The sequence below is a fragment of the Gorilla gorilla genome, chromosome 20, assembly GCF_029281585.2.
Source record: "Gorilla gorilla gorilla isolate KB3781 chromosome 20, NHGRI_mGorGor1-v2.1_pri, whole genome shotgun sequence".
NCBI lineage: Eukaryota > Metazoa > Chordata > Mammalia > Primates > Hominidae > Gorilla > Gorilla gorilla.
Window position 1 is genome coordinate 65118751 of NC_073244.2, and position 13282 is coordinate 65132032.

Sequence of the window (13282 nt, forward strand, 5' to 3'; positions counted from 1 at the left end):
TCCCAGCTACTCGGGAGGCTGAGGCAGGAGAATTGCTTGAACCTAGGAAGCGGAGGTTGCAGTGAGCCGAGATTGCGCCCCTTCACTCCAGCCTGGGCAAAAGAGTGAAACTCCATCTCAAAAAAAAAAAAAAGACAGTGGAGAACAAATTTAAGGCCACAGAAAATATTTAAAATATGATTTCAAATGATAAAACACATACAATTTATTTAAATGATGGTATGTCTTTTATAAAACCATGGGCGTATGCATCTACATATTCATGTGTGCACATCACATATACCAGTTAAATTAAGTGAAATAAGGAGATGTGTCTCGATGTATTTTTTTTGATGACATCTCTAGTTGTCTTTTTTGCTCATGTGCTTTTCAGAAAGTCTGGGAAAATTGAAATGCATGAATTGTACTTAATTTAGTTTACAAACATTTTTGTAAATTAAGCTGTAAAAACGCTAAAACAAAAATATGTAAGAACTTGTACTCCAATTGGTATTAAATACAAATATTAAAAGTACAGATACTATTTTTTTCCAGTTAAATTTAGATATTTAGGCATTAACAAAAGCCCAATGGAGGTTTTAGTTTATTTTACTCATGAAATCATAAGATTAGGACATTTTTTAATATCATACATTAATTTAATAGATTTAAGAAGTACATATTGCAACAACACTTACTCAAAGAAATTATTGGATAATTAAAAATCAGTCCACAAAGGAAATTTGAAAAACACCCAAAAGCTAATATTAAACAAGAAAATTTCACCAAACATCATAATCAAGCAGTAAATGCTGGATGCATTTGGTCTAAATTAAAATGGAGAAAATGGGCTGGGCATGATGGCTCATGCCTGTAATCCTAACACCTTGGGGAGGCAAGGCGGGTGGATTGCTTGAGCTCAGGAATTCAAGACGATCCTCGGCAAAATAGTGAGACCCCCATCTTTACAAAAAATATAAAAATTAGCTGGGTGTGGTGGCATGCACGTGTAGTCCCAGCTACTTGAGAGGCTGAGGTGGGAGGTTGGCTTGAGCCCAGGAGGTGGAGGTTGCAGTGAGCCGAGATTGCACCACTGCACTCCAGACTGGGCGACAGGGCCGGACCTTGTATCAGAAAAAAAAAAAAAAAGAGAAAACGGGGCTCACCAAGGCTCCAGCTAAAGCCCACTTCAGAGCATGCCTGAGCTGAGACCAAGAAAAAGGTAAAGTAGGAGCTGGATCTGTTAAAACTAACAGATGACATACTCACAACCCAGGAGAAGAATGCATTGAAGTATAAGAACTAATAACAATACTGTGAAAACAATCTTCATTCTTTCTTTAGCAGCTCTCATGAGACACAAACACACAACGCATCTGACGAGTACATTAGGAATTATACAATGTTACCTATTAAAGTATGTTTCCAGACCTATTTAAAGAAATTATAAAACCGTACTAAAGTGATGATGTCAATAAGATGGAGGACTAGAACTCCCCAACACTACCTCCACCATGGCGACACAAATGTAGTAGCAATATATGAACCAACTGCTTTGTGAGAAACCCAGCGGTCATTTAAGAGGCTGGAACTCTTAACAGAAGTCTAGTAGGAAAACACAGGACATCTGCTCACAGAGGCCTTACCCTGGCATGATGCAGTGTCACTGCAAGAAAAACACCAATTTCCCATTTCTCCTGGGACAGGAAAAGTATGAAAACATTCATCCAATATTCTGTCTTTTCAGGGCGCTGCCTGAGGGATAAGTTTCTCTCTTGGTTGCATATAAGTAATGAAGGCCGGGCGCGGTAGTTCACGCCTGTAATCCCAGCACTTTGGGAGGCCGAGGCGGGTGGATCGCTTGAGCTCACGAATTGGAGACCGGCCTGGGCAACACGGTGAAACCCCATCTCTATTAAAAATACAAAAAAATAGCCGGGCATGGTGATGCATGCCTGTAGTCCCAGCTACTCGGGGGGCCATGGCGAGAGAATCACTTGAGCCCAGGAGGCGGAGGTTGCAGTGAGCTGAGATCGCGTCACTGCACTCCAGCCTAGGCGACAGAGCGAGACTCTGTCTAAACAAACAAAAAAAAAAACAAAAAGGAGTTTGGAGTCAGAAACACAGTGACTCACTTGTTTGGCATCAAATGCAATATAAATGAGGTGACAAAGCTTTCCCCACAGTCGTCTCATTTTACAGCATTTCGTGGGTGCTTGTACACACTAACATCTGACTTCATAACCAGCTTCTCTTATCGCAGTTTACACAGAGCTGGCAATATATTCAAATATGTCCTGAACAATCCATGTTGCCCAACAGCACTGACACCACGGGACCCTCACCCCGTCTCCATCCATGTCTGGGTGTGAGCCCTTCCCAGACCCATGCCCTGTGCAGCCTCTTCCCAAGTTCATGTCACTGGGTCACCAGAGATGGAATCTAAGTGAGATGAGAGGGACTGAGGGAAGGCACGAGTGAGTGCGAGCAAACCTGTCAGGCAGGATGCTTCAGACTCAGAGAAGACTCGCAACTCCAAGGCCCAGCGTTTCTGAAAGGAAGGAGACAGAACAATCCACCGAGAATATCATCTCACCTGAGGAAGAGCCATCCCTGACTCCTTTGCTTTCCTCTTCCTCTTCTTCCAGGGTTCTACCTTGGGTAACATGAAAGAGACTTTAGAATTCAATCCTGAATGTCAAAAATATGCTGTTTATTGGTTAGAATCAACACACCCCCTCCCTGGGCCATAACCTTATATACAGGGAAGACCTTATACACAGGAAAGATGCTCCTCTGCTGCCCACTGCACCAGAAAAGATGCAGGGATAAGAAACTCCTACAGGAAAAACAAGGGAGTTTCTGACATCTTTCTTTAGAACCCACTCCCCTCCTGGAGAAGCCTCCACACAGGCTGCAGCAGTGGGGAGCTGGGCTGGAATGAGCTTCTGTTCAGGGCACAGACCCAGCCCTGACCAAACCCCATGCTGAGCACAGCCCCTCTCCCCTCTGTGAGTCACAGGCTGATCTCAGCCTTCAGAAACGATCAGCAGTGCCCTGGTGCTCAATGGTAGATACAGAATAACAGAACAGAACCAATCTTAAATGTCATTGAAGCTGGGCTGCAACTTATCTGAATGAAAATCTCTGCTAAGGGGGCATAAGAGATGTATTTGCAAAATGCCTCAGCATTCTTGAGCTCCACTGAGAGGGGCCACGCCCAGCACAGCCCCCCCACCTTCTGGCTGTACTTTCCCTGAGGGCCTTGTCATCAGGATCCAGACAGTGGAAGGTGAAGCAGCACAGAGAAACACGCAGAACAGCCAATACAGACAAGAGGTGAGGGTGGGGGTGGGGATGGAATGCTGAAGCGGGGGTCAGGGAGAGGGTCACAGAAGTCCCCACTGAGGAAGTGATATCAGAACAAAGACCTGGGTTAGGAAGGGTGTTTGCACCTGCACCTGAGGGGCCAGAGTCCTAGGCAGAGGGACCACCCACGTGAAGGCCCTGAGGCAGGAGCAGCTTGGGGAACGGAAAGGGGCCTGAGTGGCTGGAGCAGAGGGAGCGAGGAGGAACAGGCAGCAGATGAGGTCAGAGAGGTCCTGAGGGAGCAGATCAGGGAGGGCTGAGGTCTTCAAACAGTTTTTCTCCCACACCTCCAAAGAATGTTTAGGCTGGGCGCAGTGGCTCTTGCCTGTAATCTCAGCACTTTGGGAGGCAGAGGTGGGTGGACTGCTTGAGCTCAGGAGTTTGAGACCAGCCTGGGCAACATGGCAAAACCCCATCTCTAAAAAAGGTACAAAATTTAGTCAGGTGTGTTGGTACGGGCCTGTAGTCCCAGCTACTTGGGAGGCTGAGGTAGGAGGATCGCTTGAGGACAGGAGGTGGAGGTTGTAGTGAGCCAAGATCACACCACTGCACTCCAACCTGGGTGACAGAGTGAGACCCTGTCTCAAAAAAAAAAAAGACTAGAAGAAATAATAAATAATTTTTAAAACAATGTATTTCTTTCATCCACTTATCGTATTTTTAACTCACAAATAATGTCATATCTTCTCTATTTTAAATACATGCTGACATGTTCAGCTAAGCCCCAGGAAGTACAGGGTGGCCCCCATCCACCCTGGGTCTGCTGGGGAACACCTTTGGGGGAATTCAGGATGACCCTTTTGGACATACGAAGGTGGAGATGCCTGTTCCACCTCCCAGCAGACTGTTGAGGAGACAACTGGACAAAGGATTCCAGTGTTCAAGGGAGAAGTCTGCAGGGAACAGGGAGCCGTGTAGGTGGGTTTAAAGCTGTGAGATGAGATGATAAGGAAGGGCAGTGGGTTGTAGGGTCCAGCCCCACAGGGTTGGTGGGTTTTCTCCTCATGTGTGGAGATGAGAGAGCTTAGAAATAAAGACACAAGACAAAGAGATAAAAGAAAAGACAGCTAGGCCCAGGGGATCACTACCACCAAGACGTGGAGACCGGTAGTGGCCCCGAATACCAGGACGCGCTGATATTTATTGGATACAAGACAAAGGGGCAGGATAAGGAGTGTGAGCCATCTCCAATGATAGGTAAGGCCATGTGGGTCATGTGTCCACTGGACAGAGGGCCCTTTCCTGCCTGGCAGCCGAGGCAGAGAGAGAGAGAGGAGAAGGAGAGAAACAGCTTACACTATTATTTCTGCTTATCAGAGACTTTTTGTACTTTCCCTAATTTGCTACTGCTATCTAGAAGGCAGAGCCAGGTGTACAGGTTGGAACATGAAGGCGGACTAGGAGTGTGACCACCGAAGCACAGCATCACAGGGAGACGGTTAGGCCTCCGGATAACTGTGGGCGAGCCTGACTGATGTCAGGCCTACCACAAGAGGTGGAGGAGCAGGGTCTTCTCTAAACTCCCCTGGGGAAAGGGAGACTCCCTTCCCCGGTCTGCTAAGTAGCAGGTGTTGTTCCTTGCCACTTACACTACCGCTAGACCACGGTCCGCTTGGCAACGGACGTCTTCCCAGATGCTGGCGTCACCGCTAGACCAAGGAGCCCTCTGGTGGCCGTGTCTGGGCATAACAGAAGGCTCGCACTCTTGTCTTCTGGTCACACCTCACTATGTCCCCTCAGCTCCTATCTCTGTATGGCCTAGCTTTTCCTAGGTTATGATTACAGAGGGAGGATTATTATAATATTGGGATAAAGGGTAATTGCTACAAACTAATGATTAATGATATTCATATATAATCATATCTAAGATCTATATCTGGTATAACTATTCTTGTTTTATATTTTATTATACTGGAACAGCTCGTGTCCTCGGTCTCTTGCCTCAGCGCCTGGGTGGCTTGCCACCCACATTGGGTGTGGACAGGAAACAAGAAGCTCAGGGAGTAAGCCGTGCATAGTCCACATTTAGGGAACAGAAAAATCAAGAGACACCAGAAGAGGAAAGCGTGACGTGATCAGTGAGGTATCAAAAACTTGAAAACAAACAGTTTAAAAAGGTTAATGGTATGTCCTTAAAGCCAGGAAAACAGAAGAGAAAGTGAGAAAAGAAAAAAAAAGACCACAAAGAAGTTTTTGTGTACTATTCTCTTAAATAGAGCATAGAAGAGGGGAACTTACTACAGAAGGAAAAGTAGTTAAGGGTTTTTGTTTTTTTTGAGATGGAGTCTCGCTGTGTCACCCAGGCTGGAGTGCAGTGGTGTGATCTCAGCTCACTGCAAGCTCCGCCTCCTGGGTTCAAGCGATTCTCCTGCCTCAGCCTCCCAAGTAACTGGGATTAAAAGTGCACATCACCACGGCCAGCTAATTTTTGTATTTTTAGTAGAGAAGAGGTTTCATCATGTTGGCCAGGCTGGTCTCGAACTCCTGACCTCAGGTGATCTGCCTGCCTCAGCCTCCCAAAGTGCTGGGATTGCAGGCGTGAGCCACCATGCCCAGCCTTATTTTTTGTTTTAAAGTTGAAAGAGTAGATGAGAAAGAAAGGCTTTATTTTCTGTGTGTGTGTGTCTCTGTGTGTGTGTGTGTGTGTGAATAGACAGGACCACTAATCTGGATATGCTCATCAAAATAATTCCCTTGAAGTAAAAGTTGACGCAGTGGAGGAGGGAGCCACACCGTGCTGAGACTGTGGTGCAAAACTGAAGAGCCAGCTGTAGGGACCAGCCCCACAGGGTCAGTGAGTCTCTCCCTGTGTGTGGCGACGAGAGAGTGTAGAAATAAAGACATAAGACAAAGAGATAAAAGAAAAGGCAGCTGGGCCCGGGGGACCACTACCACCAATGCACGGAGACCGGTAGCGGCCCCGAATGTCTGGCTGCGCTGTTATTTATTGTACACAAGGCAGAAGGGGCAGGGTAAAGAGTGTGAGTCATCTCCAATGATAGGTAAGGTCACGTGGGTCACGTGTCCACTGGACAGGGGGCCCTTCCCTGCCTGGCAGCTGAGGCAGAGAGGGAGAGGAGACAGAGAGAAAGACAGCTTATGCCATTATTTCTGCATATCAGGGACTATTAGTACTTTCACTAATTTACTACTGCTATCTAGAAGGCAGAGCCAGGTGTACAGGATGGAACATGAAGGCGGACTAGGAGCGTGACCACTGAAGCACAGCATCACAGGGAGACGGTTAGGCCTCCGGATAACTGCGGGCAGGTCTGACTGATGTCAGGCCCTCCACAAGAGGTGGAGGAGCAGAGTCTTCTCTAAACTCCCCCGGGGAAAGGGAGACTCCCTTTCCCGGTCTGCTAAGTAGCGGGTGTTTTCCCTTGACACTTACGCTACCGCTAGACCACGGTCCACCTGGCAACGGGTGTCTTCCCAGACGCTGGCATCACCGCTAGACCAAGGAGCCCTCTGGTGGCCCTGTCCAGGCATAACAGAAGGCTCGCACTCGTCTTCTGGTCACACCTCACTATGTCCCCTCAGCTCCTATCTCTGTATGGCTGGTTTTTCCTAGGCTATGATTATAGAGTGAGGATTATTATAATATTGGAATAAAAAGTAATTGCTACAAACTAATTATTAATGATATTCATATATAATCATATCTAAGATCTATATCTGGTATAACTATTCTTGTTTTATATTTTATTATACTGGAACAGCTCGTGTTCTCTGTCTCTTGCCTTGGCGCCTGGGTGGCTTGCCGCCCACAGCCAGCAACAGCCCGGAGCAGGGACAGACCATTCCCAGTACCTCCTGAGTTGAGATCGCAGGCCTTAAGACAGGTGGGTGGGCCTGTTGGAGAGCTCTTCCCTTTACTGTTTGAGACAGGAAAAAATTAAACTGTTCATACTATTGTCACACTCAACCCAGAATACTTCAGCTGTAGTCACCAAAATGTGTGTAGTTTTTCCCACAATGACCAGTTCTGCAGTGCACTCCCAGTGGTGGGTCCTACAATTTCACTCCACTCTGACACGGTCAGTTCTCCCAGGTGAAGATCTCAGTGTAATACATGCTACTAGTAGCTGTTGGCTACATTCTCACCAGATAAATACTGTGATTCTCTTAACCCCTTCCTTGGATTCAATTAACTTGCTAAAACCATTCATCTGTATGCTTCATAGTATCCTTTATAACAATTAGGTAGGCCGGGTGCGGTAGCTCAGGCCTGTAATCCCAGCACTTTGGGAGGCCAAGGTGGGTGGGTTACCTGAGATCAGGAGTTCAAGACCAGCCTGGCCAACATGGTGAACCCCCTTCTCTACTAAAAATACAAAAATTATCTGGGTATGGTGGTGGACGCCTGTAATCCCAGCTATTTGGGAGGCTGAGGCAGGAGAATTGCTTGATCCCGGGAAGCGGAGGTTGCAGTGAGCCAAGATCGTGCCATTGCACTCCAGCCTGGGTGACAGAGCAAGACTCCATCTCAAAAACAGACCAACAAACAAAAAACAATTGGGTAAACCAAGGAAAATGTTTCCCTGAGTTCTATGAGCTGCTCTGGCAAATTAATAGCACCTCAGGAAGGGATGAGGAGAATCCCAAATTTATACTCAATGGATCCGAAAGCTCAGAATCTGGGACTTGGGGCTGGTATCTGAAGTGGGAACCCTCAACTAGTGGGATCTAATGCTAACTCCGGGTAGACAGTGTCCGAATTGAATTAAATTATTGGACAGTCAGGTAGTGTTTGTTGAGGAGTTGGTGTTGGTGAGGAGAAATCCCCACCCCACACATTTTGGTGATGAGAGGCGATGCATTCTTTGTTGAGCGTTCATTACTTGATTATGAGAGTGGGAAAAACACTTTGGTTTTTCCTCCTCACTCATACACTTGCCTACACATTGCCCCATCCTAGGAAAAGGAAAGAGGGTGACCATAACTGAATGAGTCAAGTCACTGCCCTCTGGTAGAACAGAGATTGCAAATAGAAGCTAAACTCTGATGCCAGGAATTATAAAATGCACATGTCTTATAGACAAAACTTTTGTGATTCTCACCAGCATCTCCATAACAGAAACAAAATATATACATATAAAATTTGTTAGATTATTAGGGGCTGGGCACAGTGGCTCATGCCTGTAATCCCAGCACTTTGGGAAGCTGAGGTCGGTGGATCACCTGAGGTCAGGAGTTCGAGACTAGCCTGGTCAACATAGTGAAACCCCGTCTCTACTAAAAACACAAAAGTTAGCCAGGTGTGGTGGTGCATGCCTGTAATCCCAGCTACTCGGGAGGCTGAGGCAGGAGAATCGCTTGAACACAGGAGGCGGAGTTACAGTGAGTCGAGATCGTGCCATTGCACGCCAGTCTGGGAAATAGAGTGAGATTCTGTCTTAAGAAAAAAAAAATTGTTAGATTATGGATACAGAAATCAATATATCACAATGTAATTATCCATATCCAATGAAACCACCATGCATCTGGGCCATAGTCCCCCTCTTTCTTCCTTCCTGTGTGTTTCCCTCCCTCATTCTGTACATCTCTCTCATTCTCTTCTCTCCTTTTTTCTTTTCTGTGTTTCAGCCTGGGTCTCTGCTCCTCATTTTGAGCCCCTCTCCTCTCCTGCTGTCCTCCTTCCCTCTATTCCTTCTCTTCCACTTGTTCTGCTCCATTCTTGCAACTTGTTTCACCTCTTATTCCTCTTTCACCCCAGTCTTTTGGTTGTCCCCAATCTCCATATATTTCTGCCTCTTTCTTCCCTTATGTCTGCTCTCCCTGTTAAATCCCTTCTTCCCTTATCTCCGCTCTCCCTGTTAAATCCCCTCTTCCCTGTTTCACTTCCTTGTCCCCACTCTTTGGCACCCCCAGATCCCAGGTCTCCCCCTGCTGTGGTTCTCCCTCTGCTCTCCTTGTCACCGGCTGCCCCTTCTTGCTGTCCCAGCACCACGCTGCTCTGTCTGTCCTCGCTCCAAATACCCCCTCCTCTCCCGCACTCTCTGTCTGAGGAGCTGCCCTCTCCCTACCTTGCTGTCCTTCATCTCTCTAGACATCGAGCTTTTCTCTACATTTCTCCAGTTGTTTCTCCATCCTGTTACTTTCTCAGCGACCTCTTTCGCCCTTACTGTCTCTTTGCAAATCCTGACCCATCCTCTACTTTGCCATGTTTATTGGTTTCCCTCATTCTTTCCTCTGTCTCCGTTTTTCTACTTTTCTCTCAGCCCCTCTCTCTGTCTCCTGATCCCCTTGGCCCACACATTCACAGGGAGGGTTTGGAGTAAGACACCTGGATCCTGGAGGAGCACATTTTCCAGCGGGTGGAGCTGGGCAGGCAAGAACACCGGGTATCACAGGACAAGCCCCGGGCACCTCCCCAACGCGGGCTCAGGGGAAACGGTGACTGCGAAGGGGAGGCCTAGGGAGCAGCAGGGCCCCGCTCGAGGAGGAGAGAGGTGAGGGGCGACGGCGCCTTAGGAGAGGAGTGGGGTTTGCAGGATCCCAGGACCAGGCAGAGGCGCGGCCTCCCCGGGACTGGGGCTGCGGCGCTACGCTCCAGTAACCGACTAGGGCGAGGTTAGGGGACGGTAAAATCCTGCACCCACTTCGCAGATGAGGACTTCACAGGGCGCAGGTCAGTAAAGGGTTTTAAGCAGGAAACGGCGCAGGAAAGGAGGTGTCTGCATGGTCTGAAGGCCGAAAGACCGCGGGCAGGACCAGCCTGTGTGATTTTAACCCAAAGCGATGCGACCCCCAGAGTCTCGCGGCAACGTCTGAATTTACATGGAATGGAGGGAGCCGTGCGGGGACTGTAAGGGCTATAGGAACCCCCGGACATCGGGTACGGAGGAGCAGGGGACTCCGAAACGCAGGTTTAATCTAGATAGAGGGAAACTCACGCGGCGACGAACAGCCTTCACTCCAAGAGATCTGCTTCCGGGTTTGCAAGAAACTGCCCGCGCAGCAGGCAAAGGGGCGGGTTGCGGTGGGGAAAGGCCAGGCGTTGGGAGGGACTGAGAGCATGGGGTGGGCGGGGCCGGGGCGGGGCCTGAACCCGGGAGGCGGAGGTTGCAATGAGCCGATATCGCGCCATTGCACTGCAGCCTGGGTGACAGTGAGACTACGTCTCTCCTAAAAAAAAAAAAAAAAAAAAAACTTAGGCTATCTAAAAGTTTAACCAATGACCAGTAATATAAGCAATCATGCATATGTAATGAAGGCTCCATAACAACCCAAAAGGAGAGGATTCAGCGGAGCTTCTGGATAGGTGAACACTGGAAGGCTCCTGCAGCGTGGTGCATCCAGGGAGGGCACCAAGGCTCAACGCCGCTTCTCCCATGCCTCACCTCACTGATCCCTTCCATCTGGCTGTTCATCTGTCAACTTTGTAATATCCTTTATAATACGTAAATCTATGTAAAGTGTTTCCCTGTATTTTGTGAGCCACTCTAGCAAATTCGTTGAACCTGAGCTGAGGAGGGGGTCAAGGGACTCCTGGATTTATTTTTTTTATTTTTTTATTTTTTAAAAGTCTTTTTTTTTTTTGAGACGGAGTCTCGCTCTGTCGGCGCGATCTCGGCTCACTGCAAGCTCCGCCTCCCGGGTTCACGCCATTCTCCTGCCTCAGCCTCCCGAGTAGCTGGGACTACAGGCGCCCGCCACCACGCCTGGCTAATTTTTTGTATTTTTAGTAGAAGCGGGGTTTCACTGTGTTAGCCAGGATGGTCTCGATCTCCTGACCTCATGATCCACCCGCCTCTGCCTCCCAAAGTGCTGGGATTACAGGCGTGAGCCACTGCGCCCGGCCAAAGGGACTCCTGGATTTATATCTGATCTGTAAGCACAAGTCACAACGTGTGCTTGAGACTGGCATTGAAATGTGTGCACCATTGTGGGACTGAGCCCTCAACGTGTGGGATCTGATGCCATGTCCCGGCAAAATGGAACGGAATGAGAGAACACGCACCTGGTGTCTGTGGCAGGATTGCTTGCTTGGTGTGTGTGGGAAAACCCAGTACCTCTGGGCTAACGGTAGCATTCTGTGTTGTGAGAGAATAGTAGAAGAAACTGAATCAGTTTTTCCTATATTCTTAAATATGTGAGGTTTTTTTTCTTTTCTTTTCTTTTCTTTTGAGACAGAGTCTTTCTCTTGTCGCCCAGGCTGGAATGCAATGGCATGATCTCGGCTCACTGCAACCTCCGCCTCCCGGGTTCAAGCGATTCTCCTGCCTCGGACTCCCGAGTAGCTGGGATTACAGGTGCCTGCCACCACACCCGGCCAATTTTTGTATTTTTAGTAGAGATGGGGTTTTGCCATGTTGGCCAGGCTGGTCTCGAACTCTTGACCTCGTGAACTGCCCGTCTTGGCCTCCCAAAGTGCTGGGATCTCAGGCGTGAGCCACCGCGCCCAGCGTGAAGGCATTTTTGAGCAAGTTATGTCTCCCTAATTCTGTTTTATTGTACTTTTCCCTAAGTAGTTATAATAGCCTCTAAATCTGTGTGGAGTTTTCAGTTTTGTGGACAATACAATAAATATACAAATAAAAACCCAAACACAAGCTGATCTCTATAGAAGTGTTAGATATTATTTTCAACACACTAAGTGATACTCAGTATCTAGATAAGCTAAAGCACGAATGATGTCTTCTGAGGTGACAAGGTCCACAGTGGCTTTACAGAAACACTGGCCAGAAGTAAAAACTGTGATGATAATGGCAATAGCAATGACTGACTTTTCTGAACACTATGTGCAAGACATTATTCGGAATACTTTCCCTGTATTAACTCAAATAACAACATAATAGCTCATGAGAAAAAGGTCTTTTCCTATCTTACTAGGAAACAACTGTGTCGGCGGGGCGCGGTGGCTCACGCCTGTAATCCCAGCACTTTGGGAGGCCGAGCTGGGCGGATCACGAGGTCAGGCCCGGATCACGAGCCGGGCGGATCACGATGGTCACCAGGAGACCATCCTGGCTAACACGGTGAAACCCCGTCTCTAATGATAATACAAAAAAATTAGCCGGGCGTGGTGGCGGGCGCCTGTAGTCCCAGCTACGCTACTCGGGAGGCTGAGGCAGGAGAATGGCGTGAACCCGGGAGGCGGAGCTTGCAGTGAGCCGAGATCGCGCCCCTGCACTCCAGGCTGGGCGAGAGCAAGACTCCGTCTCAAAAAAAAAAAAAAAAGAAAAAAGAAAAAAGAAACTGTGTCACAGATACGCTAAGAAACTGGCCTAAGGTCCAAGAGCTAGAAATGACAGAGCAAGCCCCGAACCCAGGCATCTAAGAATTACAGTTAGGCTGAGAGCAGTGGCTCACACCTGTAATCCCAGCACTTTGAGAGCCTGAGGCAGGAGGGGTGCTTGAGCCCAGGAGTTCAAGACCAGCTTGGGCCATATAGTGAAACCCCATCTCAACAAAATAAAGACAAAACAAAAACAAAAAACCCCTCAACAATTACAATTAAACCTAAAGAATCAGTTAAGTAACAGAAGTACCATCAAAAGTGACAGGATGCCAGGTCAGGGAAACCATTGAGAACAAAGGCAAGTAACATAAACGAGAGTCTGCAGTAACGCAGGCAGACACTAGGTGGAGAACCAGACCACAGCTTACCATGAAAACACAGGGACTGCAGAATTCCAGACTGTCAACAGGAGCTCTCCTGAAGAAAAACTGGCAAACCTTCTCAGGTAACTACAAGCAAAGGCCCAGAGACGACACATTCCCAGAAAAGGCTTCAGAGGTTTCCAGAATCTCTAGTCAGGCTGAATAGAGAGGGTCCTCCCTGAAGGAAGCCAGAAATAAAAAAGTAGGACTGGCTGATTAGTGAAATGCTGAGGTGCCAAGATAACAAGACATTCAAGGAGAAAAGGAAACATGATCCACACAAAGGAACAAATGAAACCACCACAAACTGACACTAAAGAAATGA

At 47.9% G+C, this 13282-nt stretch overlaps 1 protein-coding gene across 6 annotated transcripts in view; it reads right to left on the reverse strand.

Moving 5' to 3' along the window:
* The window catches only part of ZNF665 (zinc finger protein 665), a 30619-nt gene extending 20274 nt beyond the window's left edge, over positions 1–10345 (reverse strand). Inside the window, exons 1-3 of one of the 6 annotated variants that reach the window (XM_063701881.1) lie at positions 10248–10337; positions 7092–8742; positions 2576–2635 (exon numbers count right to left, since the gene is read on the reverse strand). In XM_063701881.1, coding sequence (XP_063557951.1) covers positions 2576–2590 — 15 coding nt within the window. In that variant the 5' untranslated portion in view covers positions 2591–2635; positions 7092–8742; positions 10248–10337. Of the gene's footprint in view, positions 1–2575; positions 2636–6738 lie in introns of all 6 variants that reach the window. The other 5 variants (XM_063701882.1, XM_031004637.3, XM_055370429.2 and 2 more) reach the window with 5 other exon arrangements.
* Between the last annotated feature and the right edge of the window lie 2937 nt (positions 10346–13282).